At 37.6% G+C, this 15704-nt stretch overlaps 1 protein-coding gene across 4 annotated transcripts in view; it reads left to right on the plus strand.

The window, feature by feature from the left end:
- The window catches only part of ATP8B4 (ATPase phospholipid transporting 8B4 (putative)), a 284458-nt gene that overhangs the window by 63970 nt on the left and 204784 nt on the right, over nt 1-15704 (plus strand). For all 4 annotated transcript variants that reach the window (XM_023227177.2, XM_023227176.2, XM_023227178.2 and 1 more), the window contains 3 exons: nt 5114-5227; nt 7902-8000; nt 13439-13500. In XM_023227177.2, coding sequence (XP_023082945.2) covers nt 5114-5227; nt 7902-8000; nt 13439-13500 — 275 coding nt within the window. The remainder of the gene's footprint in view (nt 1-5113; nt 5228-7901; nt 8001-13438; nt 13501-15704) is intronic.

Here is a 15704-nt window from a genome sequence, read left to right on the forward strand (position 1 = left end):
CTTGGAGGAATAATGGGCCTCAGCTCATCTTTGCCCTTCTCCCTCTTGGAAGCACATTTTCCACAGGAAACAGGTGCTTCCTCACGTTCATTTACGGGGAGGCATTTTCCCACTATGTGGGATCATGCCCTGGTCTGGCAGCACCTGTGACTGTGAGCCCAAGCCTACTTCATTGTGGAATCTATGAACCTTCCTCCTCACTAACAAGCTAATGCCATGGCCTCTAGTTTGGCTTTTATCAGCACCAAAGAGGCTCCATGGAGTCTCCTCCTTTTCTTCTGGATTGGGATGTTTCTAGTCATTCATGGTGGGAAAGTACCTCTGAAAGGATAGTGGTGAAGATCTTTCTGTGCCTTATTATGAAATGAATTGGACTCAGATTTGACTGTAGGCCCATAGCCTATGAAATGACTAAATATTAATGTGCCTGATTTAAGGTCTTACCAATACAGTATTCATATGCTTGGACAGGGCAGTGGAAATGGAAGTGTGTTTTGCTTTTGGTTGACAAACAAAGAAAAGTAGACTGGCCCAGAGATTTTCCAGGAGGGGGAGCCCTTGTTCCTTGTTACCATTCAAAGCTGTGAGGGTTTGCATCATCTGTGACTAAGTTACAACAGAACAAAAACAATCCTTGCTATATGTCAAGCTAAGCAAATAGGAGAATATTGTCATAATTTCTGTTTGGCATTATTACTTTATCCCACAGAATTAACTCTTTACCTATATGGGACTCAGTTTTGTAGGAGAGTTTCTTTATAATTCCTACTGTGGTTTTGATGGTTATAGACATTGTATATGTCCTTTTGGCAAGATGCTAGGCTAACCTCTATTTTAGTTTTAAGTTAGAAGGAAAATATAACACAGAATTAGGAATACGAGCTCCTTATTTAACTGTATTTTCTCCTCAGCTTTAATCTTCCCCATTCTTTTCTCCAAGTCCTTTCTTTAGAGAAACATATGATTGACAGTACCCACACCCTATTTTGCAGTGTGTTAACTTTTTGAGTAGTTAACGTACTACAATACCATCATTATTAGCTTTCAGAACAGTTTTCAGTACATTAGTGCGCCTCTCAGACCAACTAAGCTGGAAACTCTTCTCTTGACATCTCTTCTTATTTTCCCACAACTTGTAGCACAAAACTGGACACCTTGATTCCTGACAAATGTTGTATTAGTCCGTTTTCATGCTGCTAATAAAGACATACCTGAGACTGGGTAACTTATAAAGAAAAAAGGTTAAATTGATTCACAGTTCAGCATGACTGGGGAGGCCTAAGGAATCTTAGAGTCATGATGGAAGGGGAAGCAAACACGTCCTTCTTCACATAGAGGCAGCAAGGAGAAGTGCTGAGCGAAAGAGGGGAAAGCCCCTTATAAAACCATCAGATCTTGGGAGAACTCACTCACTATCGTGAGAATAGCAGCATCGGGGTAACCACCCTAATGCTTCAATTACCTCCCATCAGGTCCCTCCTATGACATGTGTGGATTATGGGAACTATAATTCAAGATGAGATTTGGGTAGGGACATAGCCAAACCATATCAAATGTAAAAATGGTCATTTAACAGATGACCGGATTTTAAAAAAACAGATAGGAGTGATGGCTAGGAGCCAGGGTAGATTCATCTAAAACAAGTTACCCCAAACTAACCTAATTCAAAAAATATTATTCTGGGCATGTTGATTCTGAATTTCAGTAATATTTGTCACCCCAAATTTCTCATGTTACTTTTGTGGATAGGATAGAAGTAAGCCTCAAAGAATATAGTTATATGACTTTACAAATGGTTAAATAAAGCATATTTAATATGTTTTATATAATACCTGAAAAAAGTATTAACATTAATTTGTAGAGAGATCTCTAGTAGTTTGCCATAGCTTTATTGGTTTAATTAAAAAATTTTTTTGGTACATTTAGCCTTTTTTTTTAATGTATATTTGTCTACAGCTTTAGAAGAATATATAAAAGGCATGTGTTTGAAATTTTCTGATGACACAAAGCTGGAAGGAATATCTAATGCTTTAGATAGTACACTCAAGATTAATTCTTTTTCATTAGGATGGTGTAATAGGAAATATGAAAGATGTTATACAGAAATATTTTAAAAACCAACTATAAATGTATAGGAAGGGAAACATGATTTAATAGTGATTTATGTAGCAAAGATCTAGGAATTTTTGTTGATTAAAACTTAATATGAAGACATAGTGAGACACAATTGCCAGAATGCCAATGAAATCTTTGGACATGTCAATATAATAGTTCAGAACACAGAACATCAAAGTCCTTACTATACATAGACTTGTTGAGCCAGCTCTGCAGTTGTGTTTAGTTCTGGGCATCATGTTTTAAGAGAGATGCAGAGAAGCTGGGATGGATCCAGAAGAGCCTGACTGGGAGGAAATGCCTGTAAAATAAATCATGGAGAATGGTTGAAAGGTTTGGGAATGTCCAAGTCAGAATAAGTATTTATGGGAGTCCTATGAGTGGTTTTCAAGTATTTGAAAGTTATCAACATAGAAAGGCCTTAGACTTGGTCTAGGTGACCCCAGGGGTGGAATTTGCTATGTGGCAAGAAGACACTTCTCAAAAGAAGACATACATGTGGCCAACAAATATATGAAAAAATGCTAAATATCACTAATCATTAAAGAAATACAAATCAAAACCACAATGAGATACTATCTCACACCAGTCAGAATGGCCATTATTAAAAAGTAAAAAATAAATAAAATAAAATAACAGATGTTGGTGAGATTGCAGAGAAAAAGGAATGCACTGTTGATAGGAGTGTAAATAAGTTCAGCCATTATGGAAAACAGTGTGGCGATTCCTCAAAGAACCTAAAACAGAACTAATATTTGACCCAGCAATCCAATTACTGGGTATACACCCAATGGAAAAGAAATCGTTCTACCATAAAGACACATGCACTTGTATGTTCATTACAGCACTATTTCAATAGCAAAGACATGGAGTCAACCTAGATGCCCATCAATGGTGGACTGGATAAAGAAAATGTGGTACCTATACACCATGCAATACTACACAGGCATAAAAAAAGAATGAAACATGTCCTTTGCAGCAGCATGGGTGTGGCTGGAGGCCATTATCTGAAGTGAATTAACACAGGATCACAAAACCAAAGACTGCAAGTTCTCACTTAGGAGTGGGGTTAAACAATGGGTACTCATGGACATATACAGCAGCAATAGACACTGGGGATTACTAGAGTGAGGAGAGTGGAAGGGTGAGGGTAATGGTTGAAAAACTACCTACTGGGTACTAATGCTTGTTACCAGGGAGAGTGGATGTCCCAGCTCTTGTCTAACTTGGAAGAAAGATTTCAACCAAGAGACAGTAGGAAGATAGTGAAAAATTTTATTGAAGATAAATATAGTGTAAAGAGCTTATTGTAGGAAAAAATGGGTACACCCCAAAGGAGGAGTGAGATGATCCTGTGTGAAAACAGTTCCAAAGGTTCTGCACAGGGAGCTTTATCATGTTGGACTTTTTCTGCAAATTACTGCCCCTGTCTCAAGTCTCCACCTTTCTCCTTTGCCTCGTTTTTCCCGCTCCTGCCTTAACTCCTCACCTAGGCTTGTGGGACCCTCCCTTACTGTTGGTTAATGTGCATGTGTGGGCTGGTGATCAATACAAATCCTGTCTGATGGTGGCCCTGCTCATTGCTACCATCCTAGAAAGGTTGTATAGTGGTCAAATCTGTACCTGTTGGGCCCGCATATCTCTTTGGAATTTCCTTATCTGTCCTAATCTGTACTTGTGGTGCCAGGTTTCTCTTGGTAATGTCCCCTTTGCCCGTCTTTCCCCCCCTTTTTTTTTTTGGAGGAGTCTTGCTCCATCACCCAGGCTGGAGTGCAGTGGTGCAATCCCGGCTCACTGTGACCTCTGCCTCCTGGGTTCAAGTGATTCTCCTGCCTCAGCCTCCTGCTCCTGAGTAGCTGGGACTACAGGCGTACACCACCATGCCTGGCTAATTTTTGTATTTTTACTAGAGAGGGGGTTTCATCATGTTGGCCAGGCTGGTCTCGAACTCCTGACCTCAGGTGATCTACCCACCTCTGCCTCCCAAAATGCTGGGATTACAGGCGTGAGCCATTGTGCCTGGCCCCCTTTGCCCTTCTTATTAGCATGTTGCAAATGACATTCTGACATTTTAACTGCAGAATGAATGATTATTGGGGTGTCTTAAGAGGCATTCCGTGGTGTTTCTGTATGGCTACCTCCTCTCTCTCCTACCCACATATGATTAAGTGCTCCCAACCCCCACAAGCATTAGAGATGGCATCAATATGCAAATTTTGGGTAGCCCCTCAGGTGTGAACCTTCCCAGAGGTTTCCTTTCCCAGGAGCTCCCCTCCTGTTCATGTCTAGCCCTCTACCCACTCTAACATGCTCTTTACCTGGTGACAGCATTATTCATACACCAAACCTTAGTGACACGTAGTTCTCTCGTGTGACAATCCTGCACACATGCCCCTGAACCTAAAATAAAAGTAGAAAAAAAAATAGTTATTAAAATTAAAAAAAGAAGTTACAGGGAGGCAGATTTGGATTTCTCATAATAAGGACCATTCCAGCAATTCCCATTCTGAAATGGGGACAGGCTGCCTTGTGAGGCAGTCAGTTTCCCATCACAGGAGACCTTCTAAGAAAGACCTAGGAGCCCCTTGTCAGAGGTATCTAAAGGGGTCATGCTTTGGGAAGGTGGACCAGATGATTTCTGAAGTTCCCTCCTGCCTTGCAAGCCCCAACAAGAAGGAACTCAGTACCTGCATACAGTAGGTACTCAAGCAATGACTGCCAAATAGTTGAGTGCCTGACTCAAAAATCTCAGGGGTAGACTTTTGCATTTGATACATATTTTGTCACAGGTGAGTTTATGGCATGGACCAGTAATTTCACCTAGTATCAGGAGTGTATCATCTTGGGGAAAATGAAGGCTTTGAGTCACACAGAGTTGAAATTTCCTGGATAACTGGCTTATCTTTCTTACTCTGGCTCAGGCTTGTAGGTTTTAGAGCTATTTCTGATAATGAGCAATGCCTTGCCCCAAACTAACATGATGCTATTTCTTTTTCAGGATAATCGTATCCACACATCGAAATATAGTATTCTCACCTTCTTGCCAATTAATTTATTTGAACAGTTCCAAAGAGTGGCAAATGCCTATTTTCTTTGCCTTCTGATTTTACAGGTAATATTTAGGTTGTATGTCTTTATTATCTGTTTGTTTAAAGTATTGTTATACTTTTAAAAAGTAAGTCAATTTACTTAGCTAAATGTTCGTGATTAGGTAAAATCATCCTTTATCAGATTTTTAATCTTGTTGTTGCTGTTTCTCTTCACAAATGTGGGAGAGGTAGGAATGGTTAAAAAGTAGTACATTCATCATTTTAAACACTGAGGTCACTTTAAAACACAGCCTTGCACTTTATTTGAACCAAACCAGAGCCTAATAATTACTGTTCATAGCCTCCCTCCTTTCTTTATCTCCCTCTCACATCTACAGTGTGGGGATTGTGAGAGTTGAGGCAAAGAGTCTTAGCTGACTAAGACTGAGTAAGTTGCGGAGCTTAATTTTGCACATTTAATTTTCATTTAAGAACAGTGACATATTTTTAATATATGTAAAGTAAGTGATGATGCTATATGTTATTTCACTGTAGGGTGACTACTTTTACAGTTTTGAATGGTTAATTGGTAGTTAATAACCTTTAGTTTTTCTCTCGTTTGACTAAAATTTGCCCTTAAATGAAATTTCAGCTTTTATGGATATTTTGGGAAGGAAAAAATATAAATCAAGGAAACTACATACATACTATACACATACATACTGTACACACACATAAATAGTTCATGTTAGCCAGTTATTTACCTAGTATTTATGTTAGCGTATTTTAACCAGATCAAACTGGTAGGTCAAGAATGGCTAAGAAGTAAGAAGATGGATTAGATTAATAGATTTAAGTACTGTTTTCTCTTTAATTGATTATCTGTTTAAGAATCTTTATGTTTTAAGTGATAGAAATCTTAGTTTAAGCAAAAGGTGAATATATTCATGGGTATCTCATTTCAAGTATTATTGGATTCATGGGCACAGTTTCATCAGGATGTGGCTTCTCTTCTCTGTTTGTTTTTTTTTTTTTTTTTTTTTTAACACATTGATCTTCCTTAGGTAGGCCCTCTCTCCTTGGTGGCCCTGACAGCTTCTTAGTTCCAACTCAAGTCAGAGAGAGAAAGAGAGCAGAGAGGGGAGGGGGAAAGGGGGGGGGGAGAGAGAGAGAGAGAGAGAGAATGAATGAGGGAATTACTTTTTCTGTTGCTCCAGCAAAAGTCTTGGGATTAGTTCTGAATGGAGCTATATCTTCATTCCTAAACCTGTTACTGTGGCTCAAGAGTTTGATTCAGTAATTGGCTTAACCAAGATCATATGCCAAACCCTGGATCCATGGTGGAATCAGTTTCCTAAAATTATGTGGACAGAAAGTGAGGGGATACGATGTTTCCCTAAGAAATAGGAGTATATTTGAGAAGAACTGGGTGCTGATCAGGAAAACAAAAGCCAACAATGAATAAACACCTTGCTATTTATTGAAGAAAGCTTAGAGTCCAAGATTTCTCCTCCCACCTCTCCCCATGAAATTGTTTTTGGTTTCTTCAAGTAACACTTCACACTATTCCAGAATTTTGAATTCATTTCTCTAATGGCTTTCTCATTTGTGGCCAAAGGCTCTTCTTCATAGAAGTTTATATATAGAAGGGAACTTTGGGATGGTTCAGTCTAACCTCTCCTTTCTTTATTGATGAAGAACTTAGACCCAGAGAGATTAGGTGGTAAGGCTTTCACCATAAGTTGATGATGAACTAGGACTAGAATTTAGCTTTTCTGACACCAAGCTCAATATTTTTACTGCTACATCAGAGGCTTTTGAGTTTTTTTAAAAAAATCTTATGTAGAAGCTACTGTATAAAATCAATTTAGAGTTGTTTTGATGGGGCCTGATCTTTAGCCACTGACCATCTCTACCCCATCCTTTCCTGTCTGATGGCCCTGAAGCAGCTCCAAAATGAATCCCATTTGAAACCACTTGTCTAAGAGATTTATGTCACTGTGTCTCTCTTATGTGGGTGGCTTTGGATGTATAGGCACAAGGGAATAGGCCTTGGAGTCCAAGAGACCTAGTTTCAAATTTTAACAGTATGTGGTCTTGGCCCAGTTGCATGATCTCTTAGATTCTTCATTTATAAAATGGGGACATGATACCCGGGTCTGCAACATTTCCTGACTCCTGGTCACCATTCATAATGTAGTATTCTGTGTTGTGTACTGTTTATGTTGGGTACTGTTTATGTGGAATACAAACCTTCTGGGATTATACAAAAACAACGCTAGTAAGAGTCTAACTCAATGAACTTTTCCGAGGATTAAATGACATAATAAATGGAAAGTACCTGGCACAGTGTCTGGTGCAAGGCAGATGTTCAAATAATCTCTCTTTGGGAATTGGTAAAAAGAGTAGTTAGTAAAATTGTTAAAAGTTGAGATGAAAAGCTGAAAAAGATGGGTGAAATTTAATATATTGGAGAAAGTGATCATCTGTGAAAGATTTCAAGTAGCTTCTTCCCTTGCTGTAAAAATTTCAGTTTTTGGTTAGGTAGTTTGAAAACAAGTTCAATAATACTTCTACTCTATGTGTCTTATAACCAAATACAAACACTTAAATTATTGAAAGTCAGTCTTCATTTGTAAAAATAAGTCAATATAACCCCATTAATTTCTGCTAAGTCTTATAAAATTAAATGACACAATTTGAAAGATACATTTTCTAACTTTAAAAGCCCTAAACTGTTTGGAATGTTTGTTTCAGCTAATTCCAGAAATCTCCTCCTTGACCTGGTTTACCACCATTGTGCCTTTGGTCTTGGTGATAACTATGACAGCTGTCAAAGATGCCACAGATGACTATGTGAGTATTTGCTCTTGAGCATTCTTGAGGTCTCAATTTCAGTTATGGCTTCTCAGAAATAGATAATGAAGATACATTTGAAATTTTGAATGAAGTTATTTTGGTCAATATCATATAAAACTATTTTGCTATTTGTTTGATGATTAATACAGATGCCATAGAACCAGAGCCTGTTTAAAAGCAAGAGGGTTTTAATAACTAGATTCACTTTCTTCTTTTATAGATGAGAAAACTATAGAAAAGCCTAGAAAGAGCTAGTGATTTGCTAATAATATGACCAATTTGTGGAAGAGCAGAATTAGAAATCAACCTGCATTCACTCAGTGAAGTGTTACTTATTCTTTATCACATGTCTTTGTTTAAGTTGTGAGAGTTGGTAAATATTAGGTATTCTCATACATGCTTGTCATTACATTAGGAGTTACAAAATCAAATATAGTTGACCCTTGAATGATGTGGGGGTTAGGGACACCAATTCCCTGTGCAGTCAAAAATTCATGTATAACTTTTGACTCCCTCAAAATCTTTACTAATAGCCTATTGTTGGCCAGAAGTCTTTACCGATAACATAAACAGTTGATTAACACATATTTTGTATATTTATTATGTACTGTATTCTTACAATAAACTAGAGAAAAGAAAATGTTATTAAGAAAATTATAAGGAAGAGAAAATATATATGCTATTCATTAAGTGGAAGTGGATCATCATAAAGGTTTTCATTCTTGTCATCTTCATGTTTAGTAGGCTGAGGAGGAAGAGGAAGAGGAGTGATTGGTTTTACTGTCTCAGGGGTTGCAGAAGCAGAGGAAGGGGAAGCAGGAGAGCAGACACACTCAATGTAGCCTTTAGAGAAAAAAAATCTGTGTATAAGTGGACCTGTGCAGTTCAAATTTATGTTGTTTGAGGGTCAACTGTAGCTTCAAAAGTCAGGAAACTAATGTAAATAAGTCAGGTATAAGGCAATAGAGAATTTTAAAGTCTGCATAACCCAAAGGAAGTCATTCTCAGTCAAAGACAAAACACAGTCTTGAGAAAACCAAACATTCTAAATCCAGACAAATTATATTTTCATCCTGAGTGATTACATGTGCCCCCTCAATAACTGTCTAAGCCAATGAATTACAGGTTTATATTCCTAGCCCAAGTCACTCCTCTGAGCTCACACCTGTATTTCCTGTTGCCTATTTTTAACCTATCTGTATCTTTAAAATGGTTTTCTTTTAGACAGCATATATAGTAGGGTAATAATTTTTAATAAAATCTGAAAATCCCTACCTTTCAATTGGAATATTTAACCCATTTATGTTTAATGTAATTATCATTATGGTTAGGTCATCTATCATCTTGCTGTTGCTTTCTATATACCCCATTGGCTCTTTGTTCTATTTTTCTCTGCCTACTTTTAGATTAACTGAGTATTTTTTTTTGTGATTCCATTTTATCTTTATTATTGGCTTAATAGACATACTTTTTCATGGTTGTTTTAGTCTGTAATAGTCTATCTCAAGCAATCCGGCTTCAGAACACTGGCACTTACTCACCACACTCCTCTGTGCTAAGCTATATGGATAATGCAAAAATGAAAGAGACACAGAAACTGAAGTTAAAAAAAGCTTAACATTCAATAGAGGGAGATGGGTCATGTACATGAGTAACAATAATGTGAGATAATAATGGTGTGAAATTTATAATTTAAAAGAACCAAAGTGCTTTGGTTCTTTGAGGAAGGAAGATGACCTTCAGTAGCTAGATTGATAACAGAGGTGGGATGTGTGAAAGAGAATTAGGGAAGACATTATGGAGAAAGTGGGAACCCACTCCTGCTAAGAGCAGTTGAGTATGGTAAAGACATATTGGAAGATTTGTACTTATCAAGTTGGTTTATGTGATGTTTCCTCATAGTTATCTTACATATAATTTTTTGATAAATCAACAATTTGATGCAAGTCATTTTAAAATAGCACACATACACACAAATAATGTACTTGTCTTCATATATCATTTTTTAAAGAATACACAGGATACACTCTTCATTTCTTAATGAAATTTCTAGCCTATTTCATGGTTCACATTTTGACTATAACCTTTGAGGTTAGTTTTTTTTTTTTTTTCTTTTTTCTTTTTGAAACAGAGTCTCACTCTGTTACCCAGGCTGGAGTGCAGTGGCATGATCTCGGCTCACTGCACCTTCCGCCTCGCAGGTTCAAGCAATTCTCCTGCTTCAGCCTCCTGAGTAGCTGGGACTACAGGCATATGCTGCCACACCTGACTAATTTTTTGTGTTTTAGCAGAGATGGAGTTTCACTATGTTGGATTTTTTTTTTTAAGTTTTGAATTTTTTTTTTTTTGAGACGGAGTCTCACTCTGTCACCCAAACTGGAGTGCAGTGGTGCGGTCTTGGCTCACAGCAATCTCTGCCTCCTGGGTTCAAGTGATTCTTCTGCCTCAGCCTTCTGAGTAGCTGGGACTATAGGCACGCACTACTGCATCTGGCTAATTTTTTGTATTTTAGTAGAGATGAGGTTTCACCATGTTAGCCAAGATGGTCTCAATCTGACCTTGTGATCTGCCTGCCTTGGCCTCCCAAAGTCCTGGGATTACAGGCGTGAGCCACTGTGCCTGGCCCCGGATTTTTAACAAACACATAGGATCCATCCACACTGATGAGTAATATCACATTAAAGTGGTTAGCTTGGGATGTTCCTGGAGTTTACTGATTCCTGTGAGGTTGCCATCGTTCGAGGTACTTTGGGAGCTCTTCTTATAGAATTGTCTTCTGAAGGTCAGTGTACAAGGTAGTCTTATGACTTAATGGCTTCACAGCTTTGGAAACAAATGCTACTTCTCAGCCTAATCAAAAACCTTATCAACTAGACATGCTTTCTAAGAGTGGCTTTCTTTTATTTCAAAACATAAGACATCTCATTATGTCTTTTCAAAGGACATAGAGCTCGAGTCTCAAAGGATAGAGAACATTCTGAAGAACGGGCTATGAGCTCCAGAGGTAATTCTAAGAGAGGAAATTTCAACAATCATTTGAGCAATGGCATCTTTGGAGTAAATGTGTGGTTTTTCCATGTTATCTGATTTTTCAGGGAAATGGTACTCATTTAGATGTATGAGTTCCTACATATTGGTCTTAAAGGTCTTCATTATAGTCACACTTCATAGAGGAATAAATGGTACAGTAGAAAGTATATTGGCTTTAGAGAACAACACCTTACTACCCTACCACCTTACCTAACCATGTACTGACAGTTTGACACGAGGCAAATGACTTAACTTCTCAAACCTTTCCTTTTCTGTATAACATGACCAATGACACCAGCACTGTTGGGAATACAGAATGAGATGATATGGGTAAAGCATCAGGTATAGAACCTGGCTCACAGGGAGTACACAATGAATGTAGCCCTCTACTCACTTTCTTTCCTGTGGAAGTTCCCCTCTAAGACTTCATATTTATTTCTAGAAGAGAAATTGTCAATAAGAGTCAGGCTGGGCTTGAAACTACCATTTCTAATCCTTCCAGGCTCCATCTACTCCAATATCAAGTCCTCTTGGTAAAACGTGAGCAGAAGTAGAAGTGGTTGCATCTCCCAGAGAGTGAACTGCTCAGCTTTTGGGGGATGAGCTGACTGGTCTTTTTCTGTGATGCTGAGCTGGTCAATTTAGGAGGTTTACGTGACTAAACAAAAAGTCTCCTTTTGATTCCATTGCAGTTAATGCTTGAATGTGCCTTCACTTTTGTGATGTTATGTGCCAGTTCATTAACTGGACACCTTCACCAGTCAGGGTCTTGGCAAAACACAGAAGTCACCCTGAAATTGGGTGGATTGGAGAGTTTAATAATGAAGGGATCATTTATAAATAGTGTGGGCAAGGAAAAGCAGCTATGACAGCAACATAGGTGGCAATACTACTAGACCTAAAGAGGCAAAGGAAGGAAGCAGTGACCAGACATGGAGATGTAGTTGAGGCCTGTTTGTAGCAGCTGCGGCTATCTGTGGAAGCAGCCATTGCTAACCCAGCTAGAAGAAAGCCAGGGGATAAATTCCCTCATTTCACTCTTCTCTGACCCTCAAATCTTCTGCCAGTACAGTCTGTTGGCCAAATCTTACCAGAAGTCAGAGGGCAACGACCACAGAGCCCAGCTTTTCATGGCACAGGGCAGAGTGGAGAAGAATGCCATGTAGATATGGTGGAGGAGAGAATATTCAGCAACCCCTCCAAATTATGCACTCAGATCAAATAATGTTTCCATTTCTATCGTTCTACCGGTAGAAAGAAGCGTTCATGTCAATGGGCGACGTGACTTAATTTACTCCTTTACCAATATTATAAACTATTTTTATGTTAACAAATGCTAAATAACTTTGTTTTCTTATTTTTACTGGTAATGTCTATTAACTTATACCTGCCATTCTGAGTTTGCACTGGGCATAGCATAATAAAAGATTGGAATGGATTTGGGAATGCTGTAGAAAAAGGAAAAGAGCTGGTTGAAGCATTTTATATTTTGTGATTTTGACACAACATTTTGTATTTAAGAAAAAAAGAAAACATTCTGATGATTAAAATCTATGAAATCAAAGTTTCTGTCTCCTGAACAGACTACCCCATTCATCTGTGCATGTAGGCTAATTTGCTGAAATAATTGTATTATAGCCTATTACTAATGGTATTACCATTTTCTCTATATTACCTTTGTTTCTCTTACAGCCTACTGCTACTACCTGATCATGACATTTCACATAGAAAGACTTACCTGAATGACTCCTAATTTATGAGCATAGTAGAAAGCTCTTAATAGATTCTTTCAAGCTATATAAGATACTTACATTACTGGAGTATACAATAAGAAATACAGCCATTTGGACATAAATCACAAATCTGCACCAAATGTATTCTAATTTTTGTTTTAACTGTTCAGTACTTCATAAGATCACTGTTAACAATTAGAATTTCTGGAGAATAAAAATTCATGTTGTTACAAATAACTTCTTGACTTCAAAGAAATCCATAAAACAGAAAGAATGATGTTCTAATAAAGCATTGAGTACACATGGGAGAGAAATGGAAGCCCCATTCCTTGTTAAAGACATCAAAATTAATACATGGTTTTCTCTGGGACTGCAAGGTATAGTAGAGAGCGTATTGTCTTCTTAGAAGCAACTAAACATGTGTGGAGATTGGAAGAGTATGTGGCTAGCCTTGTTGTTTCATTGGTGATATCCAGAGTGTAATGTAGTGAGAAGGGTTTTGATTTAGATTTAGAACATGTAGAGCTGGGTTCACAGTAAGCCCAAACAGTGTCATCTTAGACCAATGACAGCACTGTTTAAATGGATGAACTCAGAGTATTGCCAGTGTGCTTATTTGGGCTGACAAAGTACCTTGTAATGTGTTTTCTCACAAACACTTTGATTTTTCAGTTTCGCCACAAGAGTGATAATCAAGTGAATAATCGGCAGTCTGAGGTGCTCATCGACAGCAAGTAAGACATACGTTCTTTGGGTTATTCTGAAAACTTCTAGGACCCTGAAACAGCTCTTGACAATTGGTGACATTCTCTTTTAATTAGATATATGATTCTTTTTGCCCTTTATTAAAAATTGAACTTTAATTCCATTTTATCTTCATGGCTTTCTTTTATGTTTAGCAAATGCTTCTGCTACCCACTCAACTTTGACTTCAGATTCTTTTGGAGTACCTTTTGTGGAACACAGACACATCTTTGTCACTTTCCATTTCTAGATCCAATACTATTTAGAATTGGTGCATATGGGGTTTTGTATGTGGTAGATGTTTCATGAGTATGTGAATTATTTAATTTGGTAATTTCTGGGGAATATTGTAGAGAGACTTCTGACACATTAGTGTATCAAGTGATAGTGATAAGAATTTTGTATTCACTTGATAGTGGAATTTAGATGGGTCACCTACCATAGTACAAATTTTTCATTGCTTTTATATTCATCCATCAATGAAGAAAAAGTATTTTTGGGAACAGTACTAGAATCAGAAATGCTTTAAAAACACATGCGTTTACACACAAACGACAGCAAAAACACCTCCAGAAAACTTAGCAGAGGTAATTTTAAAACTTCTTTCCATAATTTCTTACTCTCTTTTTCGCTGCCCACCTCCTTATGTTTTTGCTAATGATAACATGTGGCAAAGTAAATTTTAATGATGTACTTAAATCTGACAGTCAATCACATCAGGCAATGATTTTGAATCATTTGTACACTGTGAAGAATGTAATTTTTAAAGAGAAAATCATAAAATGAATTAGCCATATGTGAAGGAAAATGCTAAAGATATCAAGAGGGGCTAGGTAGCCTAGGCAATCCATGGTGATATTGAAGTAATTTCTATAACTAAAATATTGATTGATTACTAATTACATAATGAATACCTACAGTTTTTCTTTTTGACTTATTTCAGAAAATGATGTAAAAAGGACAGTGAAGAAAAATTATCTTAATCTAAAACCATAGTTTTAGAGACAGAGCCTTGGAAAGTGTGATCCTGGTGTGACATGGATAAGCCATCAAGGTGCCTGGACCCCCATGGTTCAATTCCAGGTTAACGGGTTTTGAATCGTTGCCACCACAGTGTGGTGTTAAAAGTATGCATTTTGCACTGAGAAACTTAAGTATGAGTTTTGTCCTACTCTGAATAATTCTGTGGTCTTGGGAAAGTTTTTAATCTCTGTAAGCATTGGATTTCTCCTCTGTAAGGTGGGGTTATAATGGGTTCTCTCCCATGGATGGAGTTGCTGTGAAGGTTAAAGGAGTTCTGTAAAACACTTGGCCTTGGTCTTGTGTGTTGTTAGCATTCTCCATGTAGTCTTGTTACTTCTTTAAAAGGCTCTTTATAGGACAGAGTGTGTGTGGTTTTGGGTAGCACTGCTGCATGTCTTGACTTTCTCAAGTCTGAAAGTTCTGACTGGGTATTAGATCTGATGTTAATATGTTCCTTTCCCAAGGAACATCTAATCACCAGTCTCATTACTTTGAAGTCTCATCTCATATAAAGTGTGTTAAAAGTAAATACACTTACATAGCGAATTTGAACTAATAACTCTAGCATGTCTTTTATTGTCTCTCAAATTACCAGTCAAAATACCTGGGTTGTGATAGATGTTGGGGCCTCTATTTGGAGGCCATGAGATTAATCCAGTAACTTAGATATTCAGAAATTTGATGACTATATGTCTCCCACACATGGTGGCTATCATTATCATTATCATTTGAAATAGTGTTAGTGTACTTTCTTGTGGTTTTATTTAGCTTTTTGTTAATTCCTTGTGAGATAGTATGTCTTTATAACTCAATATGGTGTGGTGTTTTGAAAAGCATTGTTGCTGATCCTGTAAAGTTGAATTGAGAATGGAACGGAGTATTTTTTAGGATTTGGTGAAAAATCAGGCAAAAATGTCCATTTGAGAGATTACCCACAACCTTGAGCTCCTCTAGGGTAGGGGTCCTCTCTCGATAGTGTTTGTGTCCCTTGAGCCTACCACAGTATCTGTTGAATTTTCAAACTAAGCTGTAACAAGTGTCCTTGCAGAGAGGGCAACTTACAAGATGGGCTTGTTCTGTTAAATTTTGCTAAATCCCATCATTAGCCAATTCCAGTGCATAGGATAGTGGTTTCTATAGAATGTGCTCAGGCTATGGAGACTGGCTTTTC

The sequence above is a fragment of the Piliocolobus tephrosceles genome, chromosome 6 (assembly GCF_002776525.5).
Source record: "Piliocolobus tephrosceles isolate RC106 chromosome 6, ASM277652v3, whole genome shotgun sequence".
In the NCBI taxonomy this organism is placed as follows: Eukaryota; Metazoa; Chordata; class Mammalia; order Primates; family Cercopithecidae; genus Piliocolobus; species Piliocolobus tephrosceles.